General features: G+C 42.0%; 1 protein-coding gene across 1 annotated transcript in view; it reads right to left on the minus strand.

Moving 5' to 3' along the window:
* nr6a1a (nuclear receptor subfamily 6, group A, member 1a) overlaps positions 1 to 15941 on the minus strand; it is an 81193-nt gene that overhangs the window by 8488 nt on the left and 56764 nt on the right. Inside the window, exons 4-7 of the mRNA XM_054611481.1 lie at positions 3753 to 3983; positions 2164 to 2219; positions 1359 to 1519; positions 375 to 605 (exon numbers count right to left, since the gene is read on the minus strand). Of these exons, the coding sequence (XP_054467456.1) occupies positions 375 to 605; positions 1359 to 1519; positions 2164 to 2219; positions 3753 to 3983 (679 nt within the window). The remainder of the gene's footprint in view (positions 1 to 374; positions 606 to 1358; positions 1520 to 2163; positions 2220 to 3752; positions 3984 to 15941) is intronic.

A 15941-nucleotide genomic window follows, 5' to 3' on the forward strand; every position in this document is an offset into this window, starting at 1 on the left:
GATATTGGTGACAAGAGGTGTCTGCGAAGAGCCCAAAGGACATTAAAAGCTAAAACCCACCCAGACACATTCTGTTCACCCTGCTGCTGTCTGGAAAGAGATACAGCAGTATCAGCTGTAGTGAATTAATTCATCTTCCACCATAAGAAAGTGTTGCCCTTTTTTTCCCTTTTCTTTTTTCTTATGAAGCAAAATGGGAATACAAATGCATTTTATTATCTAACCTGTGTGGTACAATGACAAAAAATTTACTCTAAACACAATGAAAGGACAACCCAAAGCTTCCTATCAGCATACACTGTATTTACTGGGGAGGTGCACCGTTATACAAAATGGGTTAGGGTAAGCAGTATCAAGTGTGTGTATTGACTCACCCGTCTTCTATCAGCATAGGGGTTGCCAGGGGGGCCAGGTCTTCAGCAGCCACCAGCTGCAGCACCAGTGGGTGGGACTGTGGGTAGAGGCTGCGGGGCTGGGGGGCCAGCAGGCCCGACTGGGCGGCGTAGCTGAACAGGTGAGGCAGGAGCTGGTAGTGTGTGGACATGGAGGTGTTGATGTACTGGTCCCTGAGGGCCGCCGTGTAGCCGTTCATTTCCACAGAGCGACTGCAAGAACACAAAGGTCAACGGTTACACAAAGAAGGCCATATAGAGGACATTTTTCTATACTTTATATATGAAAGGAATAATCCGACATCTTGGGAAATAAATGTGTTTACCATTTTACCCAGGGTCAGATAAGAAGATTAATACCTTTCATATATGTGTGTTCGGTGCAGAGCAAGGCAAGTATTTCCCCCGTGCTTCCAGTGTTTGTGCTAAACTAGGTTAAACACCACCCAGACATACTAAACTCTGTGGTGGACATTGCCTACAGACTAGTCAATTATAATTCCTAACCTTTAACCTTTTGGTGTAGTTCTACTCTCTTTACCATTAACAATGTTTGCTATTTTTTTGTCCCACAATGCTCAGGCATCCTGTTATTGCTCAGATTTGATTTGATAAAACAAGCATTCCTCTGAATAGCTATCAGGCTGTGTGGCTGTGGTGATAATGAGACTAAAATAAATACAGGCATGCGAGTAGCTAGACAATATTTGTCCTTGATGAGTGCAGATAGACAATGCGCTTGTCTCTATAGAAAGAACAGCAGATAGTGCAGCGCGTTCTATGTGTTCGCCATCATCACCGAGCCTGAGGAGCGGCATATTCAGCCATTCTTCTGCTAATGAATACCTTAACTAAAGTCTGGGTGAGATGGGTACGAGGTGTTAGACTGTCAGGGCCGGCTCATTATCTCAATGATGGGGCGAGTGCAGGCGCTAAGCGGCTGAGTGGATGAGATGAACAACTCACTTGGATGACAGAGTGGAGGCGGGTGACGGCTGGTTGCCCTCCGAGGCTCCGTTGCTCGGAGAGCTGTGGTCGCTGTCGCCGTTGTTTCCCCAGGTGTGCTCCGGGGCATCCTCCTTGAACTCCTGCCCCGACATGATCCGCCCTATCTCCTCCTCTGTGATCTAAACACACACACATAAAACAGGATGTGGGCATTTTTTTGGAGCCTTCAGCAAATCCTCATGTGACCCTGAACACCGTGTGTCTCAGTTCAATTGATTAGCACCCCACTGCTTTCCACTAAAACGCTGAGGAGCAAGGACAAAATCACACAGTGATGGAGAAAGAAAGAAAGAAAGAAAGACGGGAGGCAAACAGTTATGCGTGCGTGTGTGTGTGTGTGTGTGTGTGTGTGTGTGTGGCTGATATGCACACACATAAAATAACAGAATCCTTGCTGGTCCGTGAAGTGAGAAAACACAGAAATAAGTCATTTTGAAAGGCATTAGCATGCCAGAAAATGTGGTGCCTTGTATCTGTGGCTGGGGTCAATTCACTTTCATTCCCATCAATTCATCACACATACTGAAGCAGCATTTCATTCCCTATTAATGACAGAGAGGTGCCCCTTTCATTAGGGTTTAGAAATAAAGCAGTCTTTTAATGGAAGCGGGCGTTTTCTGAATGCATTCACGGTCAGTGAGCTAACTCTGGAACTGAGCCACAATGATATGTATAGAGTGACTCTAAGCTGGCAGAGGGTCAGTGAATGTCATGAAAACAACATTTCTGGTATTCTGGTATTGAACATGTAGTCAGTGTTTACCTGAACAGGCCCGATGCTTTTGTTCCTCCCTCCTGGCATGCCATCCTCCCTGATTGCTACACGGCAAAAGAAAGAACAGGATTCTAAATCTACATGTGCTCGATAAACACAACATGATTCAGGATTAGTATCAGAGCTCTACCTAGTGGCTGAACACACCAGATTTCCATGTGAGGATTTTTCTGTCCGGTTTGGACATCATTTTTCCTGTTTCTGTTCTGTTGGAGATTTATTTTCTCTTTCCTGGGAGTGATTTGTTTACAGCTCAAAGTTAATTTAACCTACCTCACATGTAAGGATGAGCTGGCTGTAATCACAGTGTTTGGAGATTAAATTATATAAAATGAGCCCATCAAGCTGGAGGAGCACTGAGGGGTCATTTCCATTTACCATCCACTGGGGGGCAGCGTTGTACTTCACTAACCTCTAGTCCTCACTGAGGGAAGTTAGGCCAAAGAAAAGCCCATGGTGGCTTCCCTGGCAGCAGTTAAAACACTTTTTACTGTTGACTAAACAGAATTATGTAAATTATGTCTGACGGGTTAGTTATAGTATTTCAAAAGCTACCATCTGGTAAAATGACCATTTATTGCAAAGGTGGTAAAGCTAACAATTAATTTGTTTAGTTTCTATTGTTTTCGCACAAAAACTAGATACTCTGCTATGGAATACAAAGTGTTCTTACTCCAAACATTACATTTTATGCTTGAAGTTTTTAAGGCTTTTAAAATATGTTTTTAAAGTAAAGGGGTAAAGGTAGGCTCATTAGTGGATAAATACAGGGTGAAAATGATCCAACAAAGACACATTTGCTCACAGCTTCTGAACATTGAGAGCTCACTCTGATCACTGGGGCCTGACCCAACGAGTGGAGTGTACATGAAGTCAAGCCAGCCATTGTTTTAAAGGAAACTACAAAAAACAGGAACCATCACCCCAAAACCCAGTTGAGCTTCTAGCCCAGCACACAGATGATGAGTCTGCTCTGGTTCTACAAAGACTGGACTGTATATTATATAATTTTTTTGGTGCTGTTTTCTTTGACCATTTCCTCAATTTAGCTTTCAGTTTAAAAAAACCCGTTAATTTGTATATTATATGGATTTTTAGTTGGACACATTGCTCTTGTTAATAAAAAACACTCAACTGGTCAATTAAGAGATTTTGGTCTATTATACATGTCCTTTTTTATGAGTAATGGAAAGAAAACATCCAAAATGCACATTTAGGTTTTACTTCACTTCTTTTTGCATCTGTAGATTTCTGTAATTCACCAAAAGCTAACATTAGATAATGGCTTATTTGCAAATATAAACAACATTTCAGAAAACCTCTAATACAAAAAATGATGACATAATGTAAGAACCTAACTGGAAAAGCTCATGGTGACGTCTATTAGTAAATCTATTATTTATTATTCACCTTTTGTCTACTCTTGAGGGAGAACATGTCATGCAGATGGCTTAAAATGTACTTGTACTTTAAATGGTCATCTCATAATAAAAAAAGGTTGTATTTTTCAGGGTGCAGCCATAACAGGGTTAAAATGAAAACAGAGAAAATGTCCCCGTGATGTGTCCACACTTCACCTTTGCGGTTCATCCCCATCTGCAGACACTTGAGCAGGCGGCAGTACTGGCAGCGGTTGCGCTGCTTGCGTGACATCTCGCAGTTCTTGTCGCGGCTGCAGCGGTACACGCGCTTGTTGCAGATGCTGCGCTTGAAGAAGCCTTTGCAGCCCTCACAGGAGATGATGCCATAGTGCAGGCCTGTGGCGCGATCTCCACAGATAAGGCAAGTACGCTGGTCAGCCGGATCATCTGAAAAGGGACAGGAAAAAATAAGAAAAGGGAGACATTTAGAACTATTTCCACTCACTTCTTTACACTAATTCATCCACATCATAATAAAAAAAGTGGGTGCAAAAACCTCGCTGGCGGCACAAATTTTAATTGAGATCATGGGGGCGGTTGGGGCTTAAGCACTAGCCATGCGCTGGCTAATCCAAAAGGATTCCTAAACCCTCACTCTCATTTTGTGAAAGTGGAGGTGTAACAGGCAGGACAGGGAGCGGAGACGTCTTGTGTATGTTTTATTCAGCAGCAAGCTAAAACCACAGTCTCCCCTTTCTCTTCTTCTAACAACAGCAGTATCACATGAAGAGGCCTCCTCCTGGGAACACCTCTGAGACCTTTTACTCTGATAGAGCATATTTTGACAAAGTGGAACATGTTGAGACAACCAATTTGTGACATACAATTCAGGGTGTTTAAATATTGATCTATCAAGCAGCTATAATATCCTTTAAAAATGTGTCATCTTGTAACTTGTTCTCAACGATGGTGGCTAATTTTCTGATGGAGCGCCCTATAACCCACCAGACCCAGTGGACGGCAGCCTCTCTGTTCCACGAGGCGCTCTCTCAATCATTAGCCTTCACCTTCTGTTTCCTAAAAGAGTACACACTTTCTGTTGATCACCCCAAACAGAGAGATCTTGGTAGGACAGGAATAAATGAGGGCAGTAATTTGGAACACATGTGTGGGGATATTTAGAGACTTGAGGGAGTGGGGGCTTACGCCAAGGGGGCACCGTGTGGAACTTGAGGTCCTAAACACTAAAGTAGTATGCAAAAGTATATCAAAGTTCATTCTGCTGACCATGAAATAATGAGTCCTTAAGACAGCAGCAAAAGAACAGGGCTGAAGTCTTAGAAACTGACGCTTGGATGTTTGGGAGAACAGACGCATGTGACAGAGTGGAGAGAGGATCAAAGAGAGACGGGCCCACTGAGGACCTTCTTCAAGCTTCTTTACTAATCATGAAGGTGTTCTCAAACTGTTAAGACAGCAAACTGAGAAAGCTGTTGAAAATCTTCTCTTAATCCCCCATCTACCTCCAGGCTACATAATGCACATAATCAAACTCAGCGAGGAAGCCGAGAATTAAGTCGGAGCACATATTCTCTGCTCAGTCTTCAGCTCGATAGCAGGCAAGAGCGCGCGCACACACACACACACACACACCCCCCCCCGCTCACAGCAGCAGAGAGCAGATGGGTTGGACTCCATGGTTACGGAGAAGTGCCTTGCTGTGCAAAGCCTGGCTGCAGCAGGAATGTGGCCTGCTGCTGATCTATGTCCAGGCCTGACAGGGATCAAACCTCACAGGACCAGATAAGCAGTTAGACTGATGAAATATGTTGATACCTCTGTTAAGACAGAGACATGCTTCTTGTACAGGTTCTTCAATACCGATGAAAGACCTGAGGAGAGACTGAGGATTTAGAATGTTGGCTGCCTGACATAGGAATTTAAAAAGTAGGAATAGCTTAAAATTAGTGCTAATTGCAGCTTTACAGAAATATCTGTTTGAATCAGCCATCTAAGTAAAGTGGAGCGTTTTTCTATTGATAATATCAGCAAGTAGGAGGTCTTTTTCATTTCGGCTGTTCGATGGAGAGCTCCATCGGGTGCTGTGATGCCATAGCTGTGTCACCAGATGTGTGGGGGGATTTGTGGTGCATGGATCATTGAATTTTTTTATATAAAAAAATGTTATATGAACTTTTATTATATAAGTTAAGCTTACTTTATAGGTAGCATTTCACGCCCAGATCACTGGCCCAACTGTCAGCGGTATAGTTGCATTGTGGGTCATGTAGGAGCCATTTAGGTTTTAACAAAGATAAAGAAAGCAGTGAAAGGAAATCAAAAAAATCAAAAAGATCAATTTTGATCTTATTTTCAAATTGAGTTTAACAATGTTTTGTTTTTTTAAAACATACTTTCTGAAGGATTCTACGGCATTCAGGACTCCCAAAAGGCATTGCAAGATAAATCTGAAAGGTTATGAGATTATTAAAGAGATTGGAAAAAGGAAAAATATTTTGATTACTGGATCACTTTGCTTCATAGGCCCTTTAAAACCATGTCAAATTAAACAAGGAGAACACTTTTGGTTGAACTGGTTACAAGTAAGCATATGCGATGACAAGGGGGGCTCAAGGCGACATGCCTGAGGGGTCAGAAGCCACCAATGGTCTGTGTGAGAAAGGCCCTAAATGGCTCAATTCTCCCTACGACAGCTTCATTAAGAGTGGACTCCTCATCCTCTTCAACGGTCCCTTTTAAATTTCAACATAAACCAAGTCGTAGACACGAGAGGTCTGAGGCTGCTGTCCAGCGAGTTAATGCTGCCTGCTGAGCCTGGAGATTAACCTGGACATCTGCTTAATGTAAGACTCTTGTGAATTGCAACAAACTGCCCCACACACAGGAAGGACCTTTGCCCTGCTACGGGTTTCTGTGGTTGGGAAGTCAATAGTGGAGGCAGACAAGCAGGTTGCCTGCATCATTGAGTTGATGTTAAATTTGTATACTGAATAATTCCCTTTTTGGAACTATTATTAATCTGATGATGATCAGTTGTGATAAGAGGAAGGGGTGGGACTGAGTCACGGGTGTTTTTGTTTTAGAACTGGACATCGGTTCAGTCTTTTACCTCATGTTAGAGTAATAATGTTTTGTTAATTTTTTTTAAAGTGTAAATAAATCGATCAGATGGCGGCAAAGGAATCAAACAGTCAATAAAAGAAGTTAAACTTCAATGAAGGCATTGTGTGTTTGTTAGATTGTTGTGCTGCTTTGATGATCTATATTCATTTGTTGAATATATTATCAGTAGATCACGTCAACAAAGGCAGCATGCAGTCGACTCACCCTTGGAAAACTACGGCCGATGTCCCAGATGCTACATCCATGTTTTGTACCATCTATGCCCTCAACAACAACAAAAAAGTATGATTGTGTGACAGAGTGTGACTGTTGAACCTGAACACACTGAAGCGTGAAGATAAATCAGATGAGATGATGCCGTTCAGCTCACAGGACATGACTAGAAGGAACCTGATATCCTGCCTGTGGTCAATGGTTGGCCCGGTCACCCCTCACTGATTAAAGGACACAATGTTTTGACAATAAACAGGCCAAAGTTACATCATCTTTAATATTGAAATGAGCAGGATTGGGGTTTTTGTGTGTATATGATTTAAAGGGCCAGTTTCATAGTGGGCTGTGGGTTTCATGTACTAAAGGTAATTAGAAGGAGGTGGGGGTGTTCATGGCATAAAGCCTCTCCCAGATCATCAATGGTGAATTGAAGACTTCTAAAGCCCAAAGACAGATTACCATTTAAATAGTGTGAGGTTTAAATTTGCTGCCTGCAGAAGACTGCAGGGCAGCCATAGTGTACGGAGACAATGGGGCGTCACACAGTGAGCCCATCCTGGGATTAGACTTTAACTATTTTGGTGATTAACTCTATACATCACAGAGGTTACTGCGACTCTGAGAGGAAGCCCCATCAGTCAGAAACATATCTTTGCTCCTGATACTCTTTTTATTTTGAGTACAAAGTGTGACCTTAACTAAACGCTTTGCAGAGATAAGTAACCTAGTTCTAACGTTACAATATAGGATATAATTAGAGCTACAACACATGCTTTGTATCATTACCAAGTGCAGACTATTTTGTGTTGGGTGTAAATAACGTCAGAAATGGTGAGAGATGGCCAACATCATTTTCTAAAACCTTGTTCAATTAACACATTTTAATGTTTTTTAAATAAATTCTTGAAGTGATATTTTTTTTCCTTACATAATAATGTTTATGGAAACCTTAATAACCTGGATCGTATCAAACATGCATCAACTCAAAAAGGTTGCTTTTCTTGAAAAGTCAGATATTATAATTTTATTTTCCATTATTAAAAGAGGGTTGTCCTCCACATAATGATATAAATAGACTATTTTTTATCATTAATTTGGCCATTTGACATTATTTGTACGGCCTTGTAGGTGGGCACAAACTGTACCGTTAAGGTTTCAGCTGTGGACGCTGCAGCGCACCTGGATTATTTTTAAAGCAGAGCTTTCTTTTTGAAAATGACCAAGAAGATGAGAGCATAATCTGTTGATACCGGAGTAACTGCCGTATATTGTGGCGATAGTTGGACACAGTGCTGTCTGAGGCTGGGTATCGTTTGGAAATTATTGATACAGGTTCCAATATGATACCTTAAATTAAAGTACTGATGTGATTTTAGTATAGTTGTATTTTTATCAGTGTTAGAAGACTTTAACAACCAACATGACTACTGTTGGTAGTTAAGGTAGACGCTTGTGAAGACTCTGGTGAGGACCAATGAGAGCACAGGCAGAGTAGGAGCAGGTAGACAGTCAGGCAGCTCGTCCAATCATTTAACTCGGGCAGAATGAAACGATTGGACGGCTTATTACAGTCATGACAGCAACACACACCAGACTTTTTTCCTCTTTTTTTCTCCTCTTTTTTTCTCCGGAGCATTTGATTCATTATTGCAGTCAGGATGTAATTACCAGAACAGACTCATCATCTGTGTTAAAAATTAAAAAGGTTTTGAAGAAGATTACCAACCCTGCCTTTAAATAGAAAAATAAGCTACTTTAAAAGCTGGTGGCTGAAAGACAATGCAGTATTTAAACTTTTTTTTGTCGGTCACTACTGCATCTGTTTGAAAACGGTACCGACAACCTTATCCATAGTTCACGTGTCCGTCCTCTGCTACGCTGTGTGTGTGTCTCTGTGTGTGTGTGTGTGTGTGTGTGTGTGTGTGTGTGTGTGTGTGTGTGTGTGTGTGTGTGTGTGTGTGTGTGTGTGTGTGTGTGTGTGTAGCACTCGTTGAAACACTAGATCAGAGGATATTTTTGAGTTAGTGAATTGTTAGCAGCGGCCAACAAATAGATTGCACATTGAACCATTTCAGATGTTCCTTGCAGGTGAAGGCATGTCTGATTTTATGTGTTTCTAAGCAATAGCACATTTACCATAAAGCATCGAGCAGTAAGAAATATATTACTATAGAGGATTGTTGAGTCCCATGTATTTATTTTCAGGAGTCTTCCATGCGTTAGCCCTGAATGAACTTCAGGCTTGGTTACACAGAGCATTAGTGTGTGTTTAGGGGCAGTTCAGCACAGATTCAGATTAAGTCTTAATAAAGTACGTTTTCAGCTGCTAGGCTTCAGAGCTACACCTCCATGAAGCCCGAGAAGAAGGTCCAACCAGTTTCTCAGCATCCTCACCCAACAGAAGAGCTATGTCAGCTAAAAACCCAGCCCTTACTGAAGAGTGATCACCTCTGCACATGTTATTGTAAGCAGAGCTTAGCATGAGGTCACATGAAGGACCCTGGCCCATAAAACATGAGGAAGATCAAATAAATGACAGTCACCTCCTCAGCCAGCCATTTGTCAGCCCATGTGCTCATTCAGGGAACACATTAAAACCATATATTCCACTGGCCACACTATGTGAAACGCCTGACTTCCTTCATTGAGGAAAAACACAATGGACATTAGTTGCCTTCACTCAGGCTTATTTGCCAAATCTATCACCCTGTCTTTCAAGTGCATGGCCACCATATAAAACAGGCTGATTCACACCTTCACACACTTGATCTCAGATTGTCACATCCTATGACTCCTCCTCCTCCTGCCTGTAGATGACCATTAAATATTCATGCTTCTGGTCTGCAGTGGTTTGGTCCAGAGTCTGTGGCAGTCTGGTAACAGCAACATGTAACCAAACTCTTTAGACAGAGCAGTCAGAATTCAATGCAGGGACAGAAATACAAAACATGAATACAGAAAATGTCATCCAAAAATAAAGTATGCGATAAAGGTATTTAGGAGCCGAAATGTAACATAGATATCATAATAACATGTCGTTTTCTAACAAGGTCAGTTCATCGAAATCGCCAAGGCTTCTTACTTACCCCCATCAGTCAATCAAACTATTAATATCAATTATATAATTTTGCCTTGTGGCAGCTTTGGAGCTATTCACTCATGAGATGTCTGCCTTCACAGCAGTGCAATGGAAGAGGGTAGAATTGAACGTGTGGTGCTCAAGGAATACAAAAAGCAACATATTTTCCCAGAAACAATGTACCAGTTACTAAGTCGCCAGAACTACAGGGTCTGTGGATCATCTGACTATCTGTGGGCATTGTTTTTTGACATAGCTGTTTTTAACTTTAGGGCACCATAAATTACATTCAGTTTAGCTGTACTGGGCGTAGAAATCTTAGAGACAGAAATCTAAATAACCTGTATAGCTTGATACAACTTTGAGGAATCTGGGTGAGCCGTCCCTTTAAAAACAGGCAGAGCATATCGGAACTACTATTAGTAAAACTCATCAGATGTATTCAAGAGGTCACATCAAGTTTTATTGAAGAGAGTATGAACCTCTGGTCAGAAGTCAGCTGATAATAACCAGGGTCCTCACCAGACACCTATATTTGAACAAGCATTACTTTAACTGAAATATGAAAATAGCATAGGCTTTAATAGGGAATTCCTCAAATTCAACACATGAAGGTCAGTTCACTGGTCATGGGGAGTACTAGTCAGCCTGTGAAATCAGTCTCTGATGTCCTCCGTGGCCCTGGAGGGGCTTTGCTAAGTCTGAGAAATGTATAAGGTCTTGCCTGACATCATCATCATCATCAGGATTCCAGCTTCTGCTTGGAGACTACACATTTTCAACACAATTACTGCATTACAAACTGGGTACGTGGAGTTTGAAAGACGTGGGCGATTACCACGCAGGGAGGGGAAATTAAGCTTTGGACCTTTGGATGGAATATCTGTCTCATTAACAGAGAGTCTGTAAGAAGATAAAGTTATAAAAGCAGTGCTTCATCTTGAACTCCACCCTCTGTTGCTCTCTCTTAGCTTGGGTGGAGAAACCCCCGATGCTTTCTGTCACCACCCACACACCCACACCCACACACCCTAAGGCCCATTAAAGGCTGCATTGTTTCCCAGGGGTCAGCCTGGGTTTCATTCCTAACTAACGCAAACCAGGAAATGCAAGTGGAGCATTTAAAGCCCCGGACAATGACAAAGACAAACGGCGCTCTGGTGTCCCAACAACTGTTCACTGGAATCCAGCTGATAAAACTGAGATGTTCATCACATGTCAGGTAGAACTGTAAGGAATGGTCTTTGCATTTCACACAGGAGAAAAGGGGTTGAATGTTCAGGAGCAACATGATTTTAGGCTGAAATCAGTCTTGTGCTCTCCCAAGACTTTGTCATGCTGTCCTGTGGGAAACGGGGCCCAGGGTCCACCATCCCATTGACTCTCTGCGAGCTGCACCATGCTGAGAACAGAGATGTGTTGTGGCAAAATCTCCCTATTGTCCACACCCTGCACACACAAAGGCTGATGTATAGTGTAAAGCAGCCTTTTGAGTGGCTGACAGAGCAACAAGGCCTGCTGCTGAAGGGCTTCTCTCTTCTGGTTTTGTCTCAGGCTTTCCATCACAATCATGCCCAGCTGAGGCAGGGAGCGGGGGTGGGAGGAATCTGCTGTACTTTTCCGCTGCCGGTAGCCTTCCTCCCTTCCTCCTTCTCTTTCAGCCTTTCTTCTTCTACTTTTCCCCTCCTTGTATCTCTTCTTCTCGTCATATCTAACTTATCTCTCCAACCTGGGGGTGGAGGAGTGGAGCACCCCCTCCTCCCGGAGTATGACTGGTATGTACACCACACATCTAACACATTCAGAGGTTACAGGCATCGTAAGACCCTCCATGACTCAGAGCCAGCATTCCTGGCAGGCCACACTGTGATGCTAATCTTTTAAGTTACGCGCATGGAGTTGCAGATTGGGCTCATCCACGAGACAATGGCGACCTGTTGACACTGCTGTCTTGATAATATACACCCAGGCTTAGAGGCTAAATCATTAGCATTGAGTAATACCACACCAAAGATAGGCTACATGTTAATGTTATGTTAATATGAGCCACATGCAATGCTTCTTTGTTGAATAATGTGGGAACAGACCTCAACTGTAAGAGTCTGGCTCGCTGTTTCAGCTTTGTTTTTAATCTGGAAAGATAAAGTTACATCTTTAATATCGAAGATATTATTAATAGGGCTGAGTATCTCTAACTAATGTTAATACAATAATCAGTATACCTGACCAATACTAGTAACGTTTTTTATAGCTCACTTTTTTATTTAACAAAAGAAGCTTTAAGTTGAAATCTTTGCAGACACCTATGGCAATAAGCTCGTTACAGACACCCACTCAGTTATGTTGCCAATGCCAGGGCTTCATCAGTCGGCTTTAGGCTCAATCATAAGTCTGTTAAGCAGACCAATATTTTTTCTTAAGTGAATCACAATAGGTTTTGACCAAAAGAAAAGAATAGCAACATCTTTTGACATGCTTTGTTGTTCTCCCTAGACAAAAGGATTGCCAATACCAGAATAAAACAAAGATCGTTCACCTCAGTAAGTGAAGGAGATATCACTGCTGTAATAATGCATGTCAGACATTGTTCTAAGCCTGTGCCTTGTTCCTTCTCTCCTGTAATTTGCAGAACATGAAACCTTCAAAAGAAAGCAGAAACTGCTTTTGGCCGTGAGCTCATTTTTAAAGTTGGGTCAACACACGCCGATATGAACCATGTGGAGTTATTCAGCCCAGACTTCGTGATACACACTCATATAAAAGTGCTGTTAATGAATGTTGAGTGTCCCCTTCATTAATGGTAGGGAGGACTACCCAGAGACCGCAGGGCCGGAAGGATAAACTCCCACTAATATTCCCCACACACGATCGACCAAAGTACTGAAACATGTCCACCATTAGAAACGTAGAGCTTGTTGTGCCTCAGAGCAGACCATCAGACAGACCTGTCCTTTCTTGAAATAAATAAGCAAGAAGAGAAAAACATACGTTCAATCCTGTGTGTGTGTGTGTGTGTGTGTGTGTGTGTGTGTGTGTGTGTGTGTGTGTGTGTGTGTGTGTGTGTGTGTGTGTGTGTGTGTGTGTTTTGTTTGTGTCCTAAGGGGGGAGGGTGAAGGGCTAACACACCCATAAAAGACAAAGATCTGTAACATGATGGACTTCTGTGTGGTGTTTTGTTTGACAAGCCTTTGGCTGGGGAGATGGATATGTTTCAGTGAAATTAGGAAAACAGAGCGTGCGTGGCTGGAATGAGCAGCCTGTGTCATTGGCTATCTATAGGCCAGCATTACAGAGTCACAGGAGTCCCTGACCTCCCCCACTGTTACTATTGATCTTCACACAGCTTACCCTGCACAAAACATCCACTATAAAGAAATAAACTCATTTCTCTGTATTACTAAGCCCTTTTCCAAAACGCAGAACTATTTTCAAAACAGAGGCCTTCTGCAGAATGAAGAGGATGTAGTGTATAGCAGTACAAGTGTGGGGTTTACCCTCCTTCAGCTGGAGCACAACCAACATGGCTGCTAGCTGAGGGATTAACATGAGGGGGAGGGGACCATACAGTAACATGGTTCCTCCACATGCTACACTGAAGTCCTTGACGGAAAATATCAAATGAAGGACGTGCTACCAGAAATTATTTAATCTATCTTTAAACTCAGTGAACAGGGATTTTGGGTCAAAATGATTTAAGTGAACTGTATAATCAGAGCCAAGAGATAAGCATGTATTAAAAGGCCATGCAGGAGTGATGAGCAGCCCAGGACACTTTGCTTTGCCTTGTGGACTATATCTTAAGAGTGAGAAAGGATCACATTCCAAATTCCTGCAATACAAGGAGAGGAAGGGGGGGGGGGGGGGGCTTGGATGTAGTGTGAAAACTAGAAGGAAGGTTATTCTATTCTAGCTCTCCAGATAATTCTGTCAACAGCAGAATGAAGTAACAAAAGAACGATGAGCTGAAAGTGATTTGGGAAAAGCAGCATCAACAAAGTTCAAGGAAAGATCGCCCACTTAGCAGTCACACCGCTGAAAAGGGGATCTTTGTGTGAAACTACATATTCAAGAAAGAAGCAAAGAAAGGGGCAAAGCCAGCCAAATGTGAAGGTACTCTGAGATTTAGGCTAGTGATCTCCTACATATCAACACCGTACAAACGCACAGGCACATACCAAACATCAATACATATGGAGGCATACTATGCAAATCACCACCGCGCTGAGGTACGTCATAGCACACACATAAACAAAGCACTTGAAGGCAGCGTTGCTGTGACAAGCTAGAACATCTCTCAGCTCATTATCCTGGCCTGAGAATCATTAACTCCTCTCAGCATAAAGGACTAAACCTAATAGAGCACAGATCTAAAAGCAATGTCACATTTGATTGACAAAACTACACAGAAGATTTACAGAGCAGCATATACGAGAACCAAATGTGCTTTTTTTTTTTTAAAATAACTTCATTGTAATTATTAAAAGTAATTCCTAGAAAACATCATTCTCAAAAATCATACTTCAGAAATTGGATGAATAGGAATCTGCGTTTGACTATTAGCACTGTAATCTAAAATATATATATATATAAACAGGAAAAAAAGCCTCCTCAATCTAATCAAAAAGGTATAGAAGATAAATATGAGGTTACCAGAATATGTTCTCTGAATATTCACAAACCGCTCTCTTCATTCATTAAAACATAGCCTGATTGTGAGGAATTAAGGATGGCCTCCCTTACCTTCCCATGTATCCATTTCATGCTTCTCCCAGTCTGCCTGGACCCCATTCAAGCACAGACTTGGCTAAAAAAAAGCCAGTGGGCCCGGTTGCCTCATGACCGTCTTTTCTTTCTCTGCCTCTCTCTCTGTTCTCTCTCCCAGCAACCTCTTTCCTCGACAGCCTGTCCCTCTCTGACCACAGCCAGAGCCCAGCAACGCCACTGGTCACTTTACTGCCTGGTCACATGACCACAGAGTTCAAGCCCTGGGGTCACGGCTTGGCTTGAGGTCCAATGACAGCTAGGGGTTATCTGAGTGGAACTGATAGTCCTATTTTTGCTGTCGTTCAACAATACTACTCCCCTCCCAGCCCTCACCCAAATTAGCCTCCCCTCCCCTTAAACATGCCTCTGGCACTTCTGAGGAGGACCAAAGTGCATGTCCAAGCATAAACACAGGTTCAAGCTGACAAAACACACAGACATTAGCAAATTGAAGCACTTAGTGCAACAAGGGCGAATGGTAAAGCTGAAGTTTCACAGTTCGACGGGTTAAAACCAAGCAGTGTAAAAAGCAAATTGAGCTGAGCACCAATGAGATGGAGACCAAGAGAGATCCTCATCCTCCTCTGATCCAATACAGTCCTCATCAGGGACCAACACTGCATTCAAAAGTGCATGTCAGATATTCCCAGCTAATCCTGCCTGTGCCATAGTGGTCCAACATGGAGGCTCACAATGTTTTCACTCCCCCAACATAAAGTACTGAAATACTTTTATATATATATATATATATATACACATAACATACATACATACATACACAGAACTATAAATGATGTAGTGCACGGTAAACATGTAGAAAACTCATAATTCATAATAGTACCAAAAGTAAATTTGATTAAAGTTATTTAGTGATTATTTTAATTAATTAGGAATCCTATGCCAAGTGGTCAAAATGGCAAACTACACAACTGCATTGTCCCTGGTTCCATTCTGGCTGGGATGTTCATTGCATCCCCATGTTTGGCTATTATAAATAACTAATTTAAGTCTAAAAAGTCTTGTAAATAAAACAAATAAAAGAAGCAGTTTTTGTTTTCTATATGACATTGTCACTGTCAAGGATACTTTTTGGAAATGAGTTCTCAAGTGTCAAGTGTTTTAGTTTAGCAAATAAAATAAATACTTATCTGCCAACACCATATCATTCTTATCATGGATATAAACAATGATTGAATAGTATTAAT

The sequence above is a fragment of the Anoplopoma fimbria genome, chromosome 13 (genome assembly GCF_027596085.1).
Source record: "Anoplopoma fimbria isolate UVic2021 breed Golden Eagle Sablefish chromosome 13, Afim_UVic_2022, whole genome shotgun sequence".
Classification (NCBI taxonomy): Eukaryota; Metazoa; Chordata; class Actinopteri; order Perciformes; family Anoplopomatidae; genus Anoplopoma; species Anoplopoma fimbria.